General features: G+C 31.0%; 2 protein-coding genes across 2 annotated transcripts in view; both read left to right on the top strand.

Annotated features, from left to right (window-relative positions):
- The window catches only part of LOC115880582 (ras-related protein Rap-1), a 501,592-nt gene that overhangs the window by 78,059 nt on the left and 405,396 nt on the right, over positions 1-18,137 (top strand). The window lies entirely within an intron of this gene.
- On the top strand, positions 218-5,374 carry LOC115880608. Its single transcript, XM_030897883.1, has one exon. It carries the CDS (start codon positions 218-220, stop codon positions 5,372-5,374), a length of 5,157 nt encoding a protein of 1,718 aa, XP_030753743.1.

The following is an 18,137-nucleotide window of genomic DNA, read 5'->3' as shown; positions in this document are numbered from 1 at the left end:
TTTTTCCTTTACTTTACCTACTTTACAACCATTATTTGCTCACTTTATTCGATTTTTATCGATTTATATTGAATTACTTTACCTATGCTGTAATTAACCGATTTAAGCCACTTAACACGTTTCTTGTACTTATTTTAATTATTTTAATTGAGGGATTTAAACAAACATTTACTTATTACATCTTTAACATAACTATTTAAATTTTAAATACGTTAAAATGACTGATGAACTTAAAAACAAAAGACGGGTCATTAAAGCAGCTCTCACACGATTTGAAAATTACTTTAACTTAAAAAAGTCTTTGGAAAACCTTCCTTTTGAAGAAGTAGAACAATTAAAAAACAGATTACTTAAGGCTACTACATTTTTAGATGATTTTAATGACGTTCAAATGAGCATTGAAAACTTAGACCCTGAATTTGACAAAAATTTCGATTCACATTCAGAACAACGTGAAAATTTTGAAAATCAGTTTTACCGTATTACATCTGAAGCCAAAAAATATTTAGACAATATTATTACAAAACAAAATGCAGAGTTGAACTCTCAAAATGTACAACAAACAGGCACTGATAATAATATGACTTTTGCATCGATAAAACTCCCACAAATTAATTTACCCACATTCGATGGTGCCCATGATCAATGGCTTTATTTCAGAGACACTTTTCGATCACTCATTCATAATAATAATTCACTAACATCTACACAGAAATTTCACTATCTACGTCTTTCTCTAAGAGGCATAGCAAACGAAACTATTTCATCTCTAGAAGCTTGTGACGATAATTATCAAATTGCTTGGAATATTCTGCAAGACAGATTTGAAAATAAACCTTTACTTGTTAATAATCACATTAAATCAATTTTTAATTTACCATCTCTCACTAAAGAATCACATCAAGGTTTAAGAATGCTACTAGACGGTGTTCAGAAACATATAAACGCCTTAAAGGTTTTGAAACTTCCTACAGAACATTGGGACGCACTTATTATACATATAATAACTTCCAAACTTGATAATGCTACAAGACGTTCTTGGGAATCTACAATTTTTAACACTGAACTACCAACTTATAACGAACTTATAGATTTTTTAAAAGAAAAATGCCGTATATTAGAAACTATTGAAACAAATTACATATCAAAATCACAGAAGAATTATAAAAATGAACCACCTCTTAAACGCGATTTTAAAACATTTTTAACAACAGAAAATAAATGTTCGATGTGTAAAGGTGATCATACAATTTATAACTGTACTTTTTTCCTAAGTCTTTCTCCCACTGAAAGATTTAGTGATATAAAGAAAAAGAAATTCTGTATAAATTGTCTTGGTTCTAATCATGTAACAAAAGACTGTAAATCGTCTGGTTGCAAAAAGTGTGGTAAAATTCATCATACTTTATTACATTTCAATGAAAATCCTAGAACTCATGATAAAGTTAGTACAGGAATAGATACACCATCCAACTCAAACACACCTTTAGTTTCACCTTCAACTTCAACAACGCTTACAATTAATAATTTATCGACAAATGTTGCTTTGCTATCAACAGCTAATGTTAATATATATGACTCTAACGGAAAATTACATAGTTGTCGAGTTTTATTAGATAGTGGTAGTCAATCCAATTTTATATCTGAGAGACTATGTGATATATTACATTTAACCAAGGAAAAAACATCATTTTCTGTTTCTGGGATTAATCAAATATCTGAAATACTTAAACATAAGGTTATTGTTAAAATACGTTCTGCTACAATAAATTATGAAGCGAAATTGACTTGCTTGGTTGTACCTGAAATTACGGGAAATTTACCCTCAGTATCTTTTGATCACACTTTGTTAAACATCCCAAAACATATACAATTAGCCGACCCAAACTTTAACATTTCAAAACCAATTGATTTACTGATCGGCGCTGACTTATTTTGGGAACTACTTAGCATTGGGCAAATAAAACTGGGAACTGGACTTCCTATTTTGCATAAGACAAAACTTGGGTGGATTATTTCAGGGCCTATAATTAATAATTTTCACAATAAAACAACATGCCATTTTAATCAAAATATTGAACAACAACTTCACAAATTTTGGGAAATTGAAGATTTTCATAAAAATAAATTTTTATCGACTGAAGAGTCTTACTGTGAACAACATTATTCAAAAAACACTGAGCGAAATTCTGACGGACGTTTTATTGTTAAACAACCTTTCAAACAATCTGAAGACATTTTAGGTGATTCGAAAAATACTGCTATTAATCGATTTTTAAATTTGGAACGTAGGTTTGAGAAAAATTCTAATTTGAAAAAAGAATACCAAAATTTCATAACTGAATATCAAAATTTAAATCACATGACTTTAGCCAATGATCAAACTGACATATCTGGATTTTTCCTACCACATCACTGTGTTTTTAAAATGGATTCAACTACAACAAAACTACGAGTTGTTTTTGACGGTTCTTCTAAATCAACTTCTGGATATTCATTAAATGACTTATTAATGGTGGGACCTAACGTTCAAGACAGCTTATTTAATATTTTAACACGATTCAGATTTTATCCTATTGTTTTAAGCGCAGACATCGAGAAGATGTATCGACAGATTTATCTCCACGAAAGCCAACGTCATCTACAAAAAATTCTGTGGCGTCCTGATAGAAATCAGGATCTGCTCGTATATAATCTTAATACTGTGACTTATGGAACAGCTTCTGCTGCATTTCTTGCTACTCGTTCTCTTCAGGAGATAGGACATCTAGAAGCGAATGACAATCCTAACATTAGTGATATTATTTTACATGATTTTTACGTAGACGATCTTCTCACTGGTGGACAAACCCCACAAGATGTAAAGGAACTAAAAGATAATCTTTATAAAACTCTTCATAAATATGGAATGAATCTACGAAAATGGCTATCTAATGATAAATCTATCACTGCAGATTCCGATGACATATTTATTTCTCTTGATTATGACAACCAAACTAAGACGCTAGGTTTACTCTGGAATTCTCTATCTGATTCATTGCAATTTAATATTAAACACGAAATACCCGATAAGACTACTAAACGCACGATACTTTCTTCAATTGCTCAAATTTTTGATCCAATGGGACTTTTGACTCCAGTCACGATGACTGCCAAAATCATTCTACAGCAACTTTGGAAGATTAAAATTGATTGGGACGAATCTATACCTGCGGATCTGCATACAAGTTGGTCCACATATAGAACCCAACTTATTCAATTAAATAAACTTAAAATTCCTAGATTAGTTCTTTGTGCAAATGCAGTCGAAATACAATTGCATGGTTTTTGTGATGCTGCTCAACCTGGTTATGGAGCATGTATTTTTATTCGTTCTTCTGATGCTCTGGGAAATGTTACTTCTAATCTTCTTTGTTCTAAATCCAGAGTATCGCCATTAGCACTTACTACTATTCCAAGACTAGAACTTTGTGGAGCCCTTCTACTTGCTGAGCTCATGAATAGTATTTTGAATTCTACGAAATTTGATATACAATCTAAGGTATACTGGTGTGACTCCACTATTGTACTATCCTGGCTAAATACTTCTCCACATCTGCTAAAGATATTTGTTGCTAACAGGGTGGCTCAGATTCAATTACTTACAAATTTAAAAGAGTGGAGATATATTAATACTCATGATAATCCTGCAGACCTTCTAACTAGAGGTATAACTCCTTTAAAATTTATTGACACTAAAATTTGGTTTACGGGACCTTCTTGGTTGGTCAGTGAAGAAATTAATTGGCCACATTGCAAATTTAATTTTTCTAAGGAAATTGATGAAACAGAGTTACGTAATATAACAGCAGTACACTTAATTAAAAACGATTTAAAGGAAAATAACATATTAATGCTTTTAGAAAATTGTTCAAAATTTACAAAACTTTGTCGTATACTTGCTTATGTCTTACGATTTAAAAACAACATTCGCAAAACTAAAATAACACATTTTAGCGGTCCTTTAAGTTTAGATGAGATATCAAGTGCTCTTTTTATTCTAATTAAACTAGTTCAGATCGAATCATTTTCTGAAGATTATAATACCTTACGTAAAATGAATAAATTACCTAAAGGTTCTAAATTACTTAAACTAAATCCATTTTTTGATGAATCCAACGAAATTATAAGAGTTGGAGGCCGTTTACTAAATTCTGATTATACATTCGAAAGAAAACATCCTATACTCCTTCCCGCAAAACACAAACTTACAACTTTAATTGCGGAAAACGAGCATATTAATTTATTACATGCTGGTCCTCAGGCTATGTTAGCTTCTTTACGACAGAGATATTGGCCACTTAATGGACGCAATTTAGTTCGAAAAATATATCACAAATGTGTGAAGTGTTTTCGATTTAACGCCAAATCCGTACAATACATCATGGGTAACTTACCAAAATCGCGTATAACAGCTTCTCGCCCATTTTCCTTCTGTGGAGTTGACTATGCAGGTCCATTCACAATTAAAGATCGTAATGGCCGTAAATTTAACACCACAAAGGCATATATATCACTGTTTGTTTGTTTCGCTACAAAGGCGGTGCATTTGGAGCTAGTTAGTGATTTAACAACTGAATGTTTTTTGGCTGCTCTTCATAGATTCATGTCTAGAAGAGGTAAATGTACACAAATGTTTTCGGATCAAGGTACAACTTTTATTGGGGCAAACAACGAGTTAAAATCTTTTTTCCAAATTAATGGTGACAAATTAACAAACAATTTAACAAATCAAGGAATACAGTGGAATTTCATTCCACCTAGAGCTCCACACTTTGGTGGACTATGGGAATCGGCTGTAAAATCGGCTAAATACCATATAAAAAGAGTAGTCGGTAATTCTATTTTTAATTTTGAAGATTTTAACACTATTCTATGTCAAATAGAAGCTTGTTTAAATTCGAGACCTCTCTGTCCTCTGTCTGATGATCCTGATGATCCTACTTGCCTCACTCCTGCACACTTTTTAATTGGAGAACCTGTTACAACTATACCACAAACCAATGTTCTGGGTACACATCCATCTAGACTATCCAAATACCAACACCGTCAACAAGTTGTACAACACTTTTGGTCCAGATGGTCGAAAGAATATGTTTCTCAACTTCAAGTCCGTACCAAATGGAGAGAACAACACAATCAAATATTGAAACCAGGTTTGCTTGTCATCATAAAGGAAGACGGCTTACCACCACTCAAATGGCGGATTGGGCGTATTCAACATGTGCATCCTGGGTCAGATGGTGTGACACGTGCAGTAACCATTAAAACTGTCAATGGAACATTCAAACGTCCTGTTACAAAAATTAGTGTTTTCCCGAGCAACGAAGACTAACATCTTTGAAACACGGAGTGCTTTCAAGGGGGGCGGTATGTTGGGTTAACTACGGCAACCCTGTAAAGTGCAGTTAGAAAATGGACTGGTCCAAGAAGAGTCCAAGAGGGGAGGACGCATAAGAAGAACATTTTTGACCTTTGAAAAGACATTATCATTTACTTAACGTGAAATTCTAATAATATTGACGCCTATACAGGCAGTGTTGACAAGGGTGTCAGCATCCTCAACACTTTACCTTACTTTAAACCCATTCTGTACCAATTTCTCACGTAGAATGGAAATAATCAACTTTTCACTCCTTAGTTATCAAAAGAAAGACACGAACTTAGGAGTAAAAAAGCAGACTTCAAATTGATGCAAAATTTTGCATTTCAAAATGACTGATTTTAAAAACTGAGGTATCTATATAACATAAAATTTTATTCCCTAAAACTTTTATCCGTGGGGTTTTTCAATAAGAATATCTGTTTTAAAGATATGTAGTCTTAGATAGCCGCAAAATGTAAGTTTGCAGCAAAATACGAAATTTTCTTCGTTTTTAACACTGGATTTCGGCTATATCACTGAACCAAATTTGATGTTTTATATGTCGTTCGACGCAAAATGTAGTCCTCTATATTATTGAATGGAGTGATATTTTCTGGCCGACGCACCGATTTCCAGCTACAAGCGAAAAACTCAAAAATGTGCAAAAATTTGACGGTTTTTTGCCTATCAAAAACTAAGCTCACTTCCTGGAATGGTGCAAACTTAGGTTACACGCATTTAGGATCGAACAATGGTATTAAAATGATTTCCAGCTTGCTGGAAATTTATTCGTCAAAATATATTAATTTGATTGGCCTATTATTATATTCTCACTTTAAAAATTTCGTTACCATGACAATTTTAGAAATTTAGAAAGTAAAGTCTAATTAAAGGTTGATTTTCACTATACCTTCTATATCAGCTCCCTTCCGTTTCCCTTCCGTTTACATAAAATATTATACTATGTAAATGAATAGGACAATGCACACTATCCGTTCCGTATCCCTTCCGTTCCATATCCTCTCCTTCCTTACATTTTTTTGGCGGACGGACTTAAGCGTATCGGAGACAGCGTTGTCAAGTTCTTACATTTGTACTAGCTCTGTTAAAATTTTGATATTTATTGATTCTTTCACCTCTTAATTAAATCTATTACCTTTTTCAAAAGATACAAATTTTTAAAACAAAACTTTCGTAATGATATAAATTGTACAATAAAAAGTATGGAACTGATACGGAACGGAAGCTTACATATAGCGTCAATATAATAAAAAATACGGAACGGATATGGAATGGAAACGGAAGGTATAGTGAGATAGTGACAACTTTAATTGATACTTATAAAGTTTGAATATTTGTCATGGTAAAGATGTTCTTTAAACAAAACAACTACATATAGAATTCTTATCTTTTAAATGGCGTTACTGAAGAAACTAGAAGGTTTAGGTATATGAACATGATCGTTGAAAATCAGTTTTATTTATGTTTCGATTTTTTAAAGGCTTGAACACATAGGCTTGAAGTTAAAATAACAATATTTGAGCAATTTTGAAACAAACGGAAATCTATTTTTTTTTATCTCCCTGCTTGATATCCAATCGGTTAATTTGCAGACAGGTCACATATGTCGACTTCCTTCACCTATAAACCAAATTTTAGCTTTCAAGATGCCAAATTTATGATTTAACCAACCCTTATTCAAGATCATGATTTTTTCAATTTTACACATCCTTTATTTTTCGATGTACTTAAACAGCCGTTAAACGGTAGCCTACTAAAATGCCGTTAATAGATATTGTGACGTCGTTTAGGTGGGCGGAAAGTAATGCCTAGCTATAAGCATTTTGCAAGAGCATCTGTGGCTGTGTGGCTGAGGCTATCGCTTCGTGAGCGAATGGCCCGTGGTTCAAATCACACGCCGACCAAGACTTTTTTATATATTTTTTTACTTATAGCGTGATCTTATTGCAATAGTTTCACTTTTTTTGGTTTGATTGGTTTAGTTATTTGGCGGGTTGGTTAGCGTGGTTATTTGAAGGGTGTTAATTCATTGGTTAGTTGGTTATTTGGTGGGGTTGGTTGGTTTTTACTAATTTATATTTGTTTCTATATTTTTTTATCAGTGTCGAGGTTAGTTGTGTTGATTAAGTTGGTTATTTGGTGAGGTGGATAGCGTTGGTTAGTCCTTATAAAGTTCCTATATTTCATAAAGCCGTCAAGTGCGTCACATCAACGACGTCATACCTATTAACGGCATTTTAGTAAACTACCGTTTAACGGCAGTTTAAGTACAGCCTTTATTTTTTATCTCGAAAACTATTAGAGATAGGTATAGATTAATATAATAGAAAAATTATAATATATGAAAGTAGTTTCGGAAAATGTAATAATATACCGGGTGTTTCATTTAAAGTAACAAAGATACTTATGGTATGAAGCAGGCAACACTGTAATGCTGAAAATAATTTAGACAGATGGAGCAGGTGCCTTTATACAACATTCCAAATTTTTAAAAAAATCACCGGTTCTCCATAAACGTCTAACGTACCATGGTCGTGAATCACCCTGTATATTCCAGTTTTACATATTTTATCAAATTAAAATGCTATTTATTGATTAGATGCATTTTATTTATCTAAGCAAAATTTTTACAAATAATATACTGTTTTTTGAATTGATATTATATCAATTTTTGCGATAAAAATAGTCATGCCCATAGGATATTTAAAATAAATACAAGAATTTAAATTGATTCCATTTCTATCTACTAAAAATATATATTTGGCCCCTCGACTTTTTATTATTTAATATTTTACTTTTATTTATTTATATAACCAAAACAACATTTCATTGCAGATATATAAGATATTGATGTGTGCAATAATTACTTACCATACGTGTGCAATAATTACGTAAACCAAATAAACTTTTAGTCACATGATTAAGCTTGACCGGCACAACGTTGCCCATTTTTACATATATTTTTCTTTTAATCAAAATATTTTAGAAAACAAAAATAAATTAATCATAAATATATAAACAGTAATTATTTACATCAACAAAAAACCTTCTTAAGAGACATAGAAGGCCATTACTACCGCTTTACCGTTCAAAATATTGTAATAAAGTTGCGTTCTATGGCTATTAAGCTATCTTGCCTTGGATAAGATTGGTTAGAGATTGCGAAGCGGGGAAAAACCTAGAAGAGGCCTATATCCAACACTGGATGGAACCAGGCTGAGAAAGAAGAAGCTATCTTGTACACTTGACACTGAAAGAGGTTCTAAAAAGAAAATTGTTCAACTTCAAGGTCTGCTAGTAAACATTTATAAGGTTAAAGTATCACAACACTATTTATTTAAACCAAATACTCGTATTAAAAACTATGTAATGTCATACTAGTGCCAAAACGAATGATAATGTCAGGAAATTGTTAATAGGAATTGAATCAGGAATAAGTTGGGGTCGCACCACTCTGGCACCTTGTGCCATTGTATCGGTTTTTTAATCGCGGTGCGATCCCTTTAGACACACATTTATTAATACTAATATTATTCTGTAAAACTTAATGAGGTCTAATAAAGAAATTTGAATTTGAATTTGAATTTGAAATAAATAAATGCGGTTTGACATTTTTTACCGCAAAGCTACCACCTGAATCCACAGCGCGAAATTTGAATTCCAGTTAGTCAGCACGGCGCCGAATATGTCCATTATTACTATTAAAATTATTTTTTTTTTGTCATAATTCCATAAACTATGATTCGCATATACCGGGTGTTGCATCGTCGAACGGGACATAGGAAATCCCATGTAAATTTTAATGTGGTCAATTATTGGCTTCCCTAATTATTTTAGAGAATAATTCTATTTAGGTTTATTGAAGAGCACTAAAACCCACGTTCAAAAGAATAACTTTAGATATTTTTGATTAGCCCGTTTACGAGTTATCGCCGATTTCTTTTTAAATATTTCTCCTTTCTTATGGCCCTGTATTTACTTATGAGCACCAGTCAAGGTAAAAGATAACTGTCAAATGAAGTTGGCATTTAATAGTACCTAAATTGATAAGTTATTGAATATTGTAATATTATTCTAATTAACCTTGTAATTGATTACTTTATTTTACTTTAATTCATATTAATTTGTATTTATAAATACATCTTTAAGATTTCGGATGTAGGAATGAGTTTTCAATAATAATAAAGCACTAAATAGGTAAATTTCTGAAATGATTTGACAGTTATCTTTTACCTTGACTGGTGCTCATAAGTAAATACAGGGCCATAAGAAAGGAGAAATATTTATAAAGAAATCGGCGATAACTCGTAAACGAACTAATCAAACATATCTAAAGTTATTCTTTTGAATGTGGGTTTTAGTGCTCTTCAATAAACCTAAATAGAATTATTCTCTAAAATAATTAGGGAAGCCAATAATTGACCCCATTAAAATTTACATGGGATTTCCTATGTCCCGTCCGACGATGCAACACCCGGTATCTTTAAACCCATAATAACATTTAATAATATTTTGCGATTATTGTTTTATGGATTAAGTAATCGATAAACAAAAAAAAATAAATAAATTTTACTTCTTTTCTGCGTATAAAAAACAAAATATTTATTTAAAAAAGTTTGTCGTCGTCTTGTTTGTCACGAACTTTTTCCTAAAAACTTTTCCAATCTGGCGAAAGTCTAACATGTTAAATCTAACGTGATAGAGTTACTTTTTCTCTCTATTTACATCCTACCGATGTTTTCTTTGAAAAGAAGTAAAGAAAAGATATTTAAATAGAGATTTACAATGTTTATATTATCGTACATGCCCGTTCTTTTTAATAGTTTTACCACAATTCCATAAAATATACACTTACAACAAATCGCACACAAATTATAATAAATTGAAAGATTATTAAGACTTTAACACCCTGTGACTACGAAACAAAGCAGAATCGTATCTATGTCGATATGAAAAATAAATCTTATTTTTATGTGAGGAATCTCCCTACGAGAGATGGCACATGTTTTTTGAAACACAAACTCATTAAATAAATTCTATTTTAATTTATTTCTAATCTAGTCCTAACCATAATTCCATGCGTTATGATACACCGTTTTAATTGATATTATTAGCTGAATTTATGGGATAAAATAGTTTATAAAGAACAGAAAAAAAAATAAACATTTCATTGTGCAGGAAGAAAAACACAATATTTATTTAAGAAAGTTTGGCGTACTCTTCCGTTTTTCGTGTCTTACTCATTTCCAGAAACTTTTTCAATCTGGGAAGTGTCTAACACATTCAAACTAACGTGATAGTTGCCTTTTATTTGTTTTTTACAAATAACTTCGAGGTAACGACAATTTTACCTATGTTTTTTTCTTAAAAAAAGTATTAGATTTAAATATAGTCCATAGATAAAAGAAAATAATCTACTATTAAGATAGATATGAAACTTAATAGTAAAATTTTGAAAAAACTGCATATGAATGTATGTCCTAAACATCTTACCTTTTGAGATTTTCTTCTTACAGTGCCATACTCTATACAGGGCGTCGGCTACCTCCGCATGTACTTACTATACAAAACAGGCGGCTAAGACTATTTTTACTTTCCTTATTTTTATATATTTATTTACATTGTTTTCTATTCCTATTTATTTATACACAATAAAAGTATTTTTATATAGTATACACAGTTTACATATAAAATCCCTACTTTTTTCAGTTGTTTATAAATAAAAATTGCCTACCTGTTTGTCTCATATTTAAAAATATGTAATTATAATAAACCTCGCAAAAAGGGCTCAAAGAAAATAATAGAGACAAATAGAGCTTACATTATTTTTACAAAGCCCCCTATCTCGTAATAACAGTCAGGTTTTAATCTGTTCAGCTATTTCAAAGATTAATCTGAACCAGCAGACAGAAAGGTAAATATTGTAAAAACAGCCTTTATAAGTTTAAAGGTATATACCATAACGGATTATAACCATTAAAGAATACTCTTTTGAAATGACAAATTTAAATTTAACATAATATAATAATTACAGACGTTTTATTAATATTATTTTGTATTCTATAACCATTTAACCTATTCTTACAGTTTTAGACAGGGTTGGCATGATTTAAATCATGATTTAAATCGTGATTTAAATCAAGTGATTTTTTTTAATTTTAATCATGTGATATAAATAAAAAAAAATATTTTGTTGAAACTTTATAATAAATCAAAAAATAACTGTAAAAGTTATAAAAATGTGTCCTAGAAAACTAAAAAAAATATTACTATAACAGATATAATAGATAATAAGCGGGGTGTCATCCCCCAACTTTTTTCAAATGGGAAGGGGGGTAGGTTTTTCAAATGGGAAGTGGCGCAGCAATGAAAAGAGCTTTCTATTCTCTATATTTCCCCGCTTCGTTTTTGAAAATCGGTCGAGTCATTGAGAAAATATGAAGGATTGAAATTTGAAAAGTTTATTTAAACATTTATCAGAGTAACTGATAAAGATAAATTTCTTCGACCAATTTGCTGTTTTTTCTTATTATTTCTACATGTTTACGCATTTTTTCACTTGCCACAAGGTTGAACGATCAAGTGCGGTAGCTGCTGTTCTGTGACTTGTGCATTGAAGTTCTTCTCAATATCGTTAAACTGACCCACAATAGAATTTCCAAAAAATACCAGCGCACACGTTCAATTTCTGAGGGTTTTGTGTGTGCACCTCGTAAAAAAACCCTGAGGTTGTCCTCAGCCCTGTACCGAAAGTTGTGCCGATTCAAAAAGTTCAAAAGAAAGTACACTCATCCGAAAAACATATTAAATAGGAAATTATTATCATTCGCCACTCGTTCACCCATAGTTTCACAAAATTGCAAGCGACGATCAAAATCGTTGAGTTCTTGTACCAACTGAATTTTGTACGGGTGGAACTTGTGTTTTTTTAATATCCTTTGGACACTTGATTCACGCCGGTCTCATTGGCTAATTTTCTTGTACTCAGCGTACTATCCATGGCAACTTGGCCCAATACGAATACCTACATAGCTTCATTTACTACAGGCTCTGCCTCTTTTTATAATACACTAACTAACTCGCGAACAATTTTGCCATAAAGGTGTTTGTCAGGATAACGTTCATTGAATATGTGCGCAACCCGATACATTCATTATTATTAAAATAAAGTTCGATTATTTCCACTTTTTCTGCAAGTGAGTATACCATAATTGTTTAGAAGTTTAACGATATTGAGAAGAACTTCAACGCACAAGTCACAGAACAGCTATCTAGCAACTACCGCACCTGATCGTTCAACCTTGTGGCGAGTGAAAAAATGCGTAAACATCTAGAAATAATAAGAAAAAACAGCAAATTGGTCGAAGGAATTTATCCTTATCATTTACTCTGATAAATGTTTAAATAAACTTTTCAAATATCAATCCTTCATATTTTCTCAATGACTCGACCGATTTTCAAAATCGAAGCGGGAAAATATAGAGAATAGAAAGCTCTTTTCATTGTGGCGCCACTTGACCCCCCTTCCCATTTGAAAAAAGTTGGGGGATGACACCCCCGCTTAGAGCGTTGAAGATTTTGCAATCATTTTTGGGGCAAAAGTTGTTGACGTGTTTTTGAATTTTCTGAAAAAAAAAATTACTCTGGCCGTCATGCCTTGCGGAACGTTTTCGATGGGCCACCCTGTATATAAAAATGACTATTCATCAATTTAATTGTTGGATCGATTTTTGAACTATTTTCGTGTGAATTTATTAGACCGCTAAACGCAGGGATTTTAAAATTTATGTATAAGTGACAAAAATTCGCTGTTCGAATATATCATTCGCAAAGTCTAATGCAGAACTAGATTCTTCTTATATAGAGACTATATCTTCATTCCTGAGAATCTACAATCGTTGTCGGAAAATATGTTCCTACTAATAATAATTCCTACCGACATTTTGATTTGCATTAAGTACTTTACACTTTGACATTAGATAAATACATACTAATTTCATTCTCGACTTAAGACTATTTCCGAACAATAGTATATTGTTTTAGTTAGGAGTAAAAATTATACTTTTTTTGACGATGCTGTACCTTTGAAGGACCATCGTAAAGCTATTCCGACGTTACAGGGAGGCATAAAAAGTAAATATTTACTCCGAATAGAACATACTATTTTTCTAAACATTAGAAATATTTTTTTTAATCAATTTCAAACATTGCAAATAATGCAAACAGTAATCGAGCAACAATTTGTACACTTGTTGAATTTGCTACTTAATATCAGTTTAATAATATATTTTTGTACTTTTTGCTTAGGTGCAACAGTGCTTTACTTTTATGTCTAGGCGTTAAAATGACAAAAATTAATACTTTTTAGACGTTTGAAAAAAAAATTCTTTTGATCTGAAGCGAACGACTTTTTTTGCGGAATATACATATATTGGTGACCGATGTGAAAAAAGCACACACCCCGTAGAATTGTTAATGTTATCGGTATCGGGGTATAGATTTAGCTATTTAGGATAGGACTTTAATTGGAAATAATTCCTAGTCGTTTGGAAATCCGATTTAAATATTGTTTTGAATTAAAATCAAAAAAATCTGATTTAAATAAAATAAATCTGATTTAAATAAAAAAAAAAATCTGATTTCAATAAAAAAAAGATTTTTTTGATTTTTTAAAAAAAATCATGATTTTTTCCAACCCTGGTTTTAGATATAGGCTTGGTGCACTTCAGTTGATATTAAAAATTCCGACCACAGCGCCCGACTGGCAGAAATCGGAAGTTTTGGCTCTGTATTTCACGCAGTTCCGGGGTTGATAGGATTGCAATAACATTAAAATCCTGGCTTTATCATAATACTTAAATATTTTAGTTTTTAATAGTGCAGTTATTGAAACTATAAAACACTCAGGTACGAGGTTTTAGTTATGTAAAGCTGTTTCGGGTAGTAAAAATTAAGTGAAAAAGAATCCGAACTAGGCATCGCTTTGTGTTGTGACAATTTTAAATATAATAAAATTGTCGAAAAAATGTTAATACGTAATGGAAGGCGTGAACACGTGGTTGTTGGGTGCAGTAACTCAACTTTCCCGGATATTCAACTCTCCCAAAATAACATTTCATATAGCTTCATAGTTTCTCACACCGATTTGATCAAAAGAAAAAATGGATTCAAGCAGCTCGACGACACAAGTGAGTAAGCAAAGTGCCCATTACATAATCAAAAAATTAAATAGGCATATACAATGAAAGAATAAATTATAATTTGCAATATTAATGGTATACTTATTTTAATCAACTAGTGCTTAAATTTTTTATGAACATCTTCTAAAAGGATAATTATGTACCTTTGTATCCTTTTTTTAATCAACTAGTGATTAAATGTGTTATGAACATCTTCTAAAATTATAATTATGTACCTTTAATAATTTTTGTTATAGCCGAAATAGCCCCAATTATGCCCCACTAGCAAAACCGGTGATTAAAACTATGACTAAAAACTTTAAAATTAATTATCTAATTTTTTTAACTGGAATAATAAATTATAATACAAGTTAGACCTTCTGAAGATATCAAAATATTTACTTTTTATTTTTAGAATTTTAACAAATTATACTTCCTTTAGAATAATTAAATGATAATTTTTTTGTATACTCTCTATTTAAACCCGTGTATTTGTATATGCTAGTTTTTTACGATATTTTCCTATGGTGGCAGCACCGTAGCTTAACTCATTTCTTGCATGTTAGATTTGGGCTGTTTTCGCCATATTGAACATCATTCCATTCTTCCTTTTGTTATCATTCTCAAGTTAGATTTTCCTGTTATATACGTTGTATACAAAGAGTAAAACACGCACATTTTTTATATGCCATTCAAACAAGAAGAATAGTATAGTTCTTTGAAAGACGTTTTTAATGTAACATGATTCAATATTTAAACACTTATAAGGAGACTGTTTTTTAACAACAGTGCATAATGTTAGATACTATAAATAATTTTTCTCATATTTTATGTTTTTGTTAATTTTTTCCATAGCAACTGTTAAAATTGCCTTATATCCAGCTTATATCTATCAAAAATAATAGATAAAATAATGCTTTAACGGCAAGGGTAGATTAAATGATGCTTTAACAGCGAGGATAGGTTAAAAACTTTATTTCTTCTCGCACGTTTTTTAATTGCTTCCATTTTTGAAAATTTTTGTATTCCTTTTCATAAGTTACTCGGGATTTAAATAGAAGTAGTTTGGATATGGCGTTTGTCGCCTCAGCCTGAATATCTGTTGGTAATTTACTTTGTTACGGGTTCATTTTCTTCTTAGATTATTTTCTTCATTTTGACAATAACTTAGTCCTAAAATAAATAGTAATAATATATTTTCTTTCTAGTTACTTATGTTCGATTAACTTACTAAGTATAATTATCTAGTTCTCAATAAAATTGTAACTGCTAATTTAACTTGTCATATAGTTTCTTCGAGTTAATATTTTGAATTGTACGAGTAAAATTTCTTCAGTGTAGTTTCTTCGAGTTAATATTTTGAATTGTACGAGTAAAATTTCGTCAGTGTAGCGGATATGTTGTGTTTGTGGATATATTAATCTGTTGGATATATCATTAGATCTCTTTAAATTTACCATTTTCTGATATTTTCACAAGCAGATTGGATTTATTTCTTCTTGTTTATAACTTGTAAATGTTAACAAACTTCTCAACCTGAAATATTTTCATGATAAATACTCGTAAACATTAGTCGTTATGTAATTTTAGCTTTGGTATATATTACTCATGGTACAAAGAAAACAAGGTATGATCGATAGCAGCTCCAATTTCGTTAAGTTTGCGCATACCACCTGTGACGTCATACGCCATACAGAAAAAATATCCATATTGTTCAATTGCCACTAATAAAAAAAGACCTAAAATAGGGAAGAATTAGGACATAACCCCAAAAGTTATGTTTTGACATCGAGCTTGACATTTGAAAAATTATTTTCACATTTTGACACAATCAAATTTCACAGATGACACAATCTATTTGACAATTTGAAATTGGCGCGTAGAGCTTGCCGACCAATAGTGCCGTTTATCACCTGTGACGTAGTGACCAACCTGCGCAATATCATACCTTGTATTCTTTGTATCATGTATATTACTCACCTTTCTAATAGGTCCAGTTTTATTGATTTATTGATATATTGGATATTTTAGAAATACATTTTCGATTTTCAAATATTTTGTTTATCTGTCAATTTTGATGCATTTGAAGGTCACAGATTGTAGGTTATTTAGATTTTTTCTTCTTTTAATAATATTGGGATTTTGTAAATTCGGTCAAAATAAGTCGCCTCAGATTAGTGATACACGAAATTATATATGATTATTTGTTAGATACTTTCAACTTTAGTAACTATTGTTGGTAGGAATTTTAGGTTTTCAAATAACTGTTTGAATTTTTGACGGTTGTCAATTTTTCGGTTAGAAATTGTAAAATGGAAGCCTAAAAGTTTAATTCAATTAATTATCGTTAATCATCTATTATATAGGATTATAAATTAGGGTCCATTAGTGGTAATTATTTCGGGTGATTTGTGTGGAACCGAATTTTACCTCCACTTGTTGGGATTAGTACCAGAGTAAAACCGAATAAAAAGAGACCCTTCAGACAGAAGGTAAGTTTCTATTTTACTTTTTTTTTCTAACGAATTTCATACTTTGAGGGGCATAGTTTCCGTAGATACCTAATTAATTTTAGTTTTTAGTACAGCTTTGAGGGCTGGGTATAAATCAATTTCTAGGGTTGGGAATAGTATTCTGTAATAAATTACGTAATATTCTTTTGCTTTTTATTAAGATAAATTATGCTGATAATTTAGCTTAATTGCTTTATTTTTTTTTGCTTATTTGATTACTGCTATTTATTTTTCTAGTGCAAAGTAGTAAGATATTTCTTTCTTTGTTCTAGGGTTTTTTTTGGGGGTCATTTGGCCATTTTATTTTCTCTTTCATACTTCGAAGTACTACTTCGTACTACATTTACGTACGGGCACTTATTGTATGGGTACAGATATCGACTTGCGTAGAAGTGGATGGGTTTTGGTTTCTGATGCTGCATAAGAGTAACCTATAGGCACAAGAACCTAACTTGGCTATTTAGTATTGATTTTTTTTAAATATTATGATGATATATGTAAACCGCATATAGCTATATCTGGTATGATTTTTTTTGTAATTTGATTTAGATTTATTAAGTTTCCTACCATTTTTTTTATAATTTTAGTTGGAAAATTTAGAGTGATTACTCTCCCTATATTTAGAGAATATTTTTATTATTGTGAGTAATTAAATTGATTCTCATTGGTCACAGCCTCTACTCTCGTAAAAAAAAATAATAACACTTTTTTTTTATTGTTTAAATATATTCTTCTTTTCTTTTGAAGTTGTTAGATACTTCGATTCATATCTTTAAATTCTTATAGTGGTAATTTCACACTTTAAATTTAATATAGTATTTTTGTTTTCACAATTTTTTTTATTTATTTAATGGCAATCCATCTATTTTTCACATAAATATTTCGTAATTTAATCAGAACAACTCTTCTCTGTGGATTAAAAATTACGTGGCGCCCTAGGAATTTATTTTCCGTAAGATCTGTAACCCACCCCGTCTCCAATGTATAAAAGCTAGAGGGTATCTACAGAAGAGAAATTTT

This window comes from Sitophilus oryzae, unplaced genomic scaffold, assembly GCF_002938485.1.
Source record: "Sitophilus oryzae breed Bouriz unplaced genomic scaffold, Soryzae_2.0 scaffold_1639_pilon_pilon, whole genome shotgun sequence".
In the NCBI taxonomy this organism is placed as follows: domain Eukaryota; kingdom Metazoa; phylum Arthropoda; class Insecta; order Coleoptera; family Curculionidae; genus Sitophilus; species Sitophilus oryzae.
Note: the sequence above shows the minus strand (reverse complement) of the source record. Positions and strands in the feature narration are given on the sequence as shown.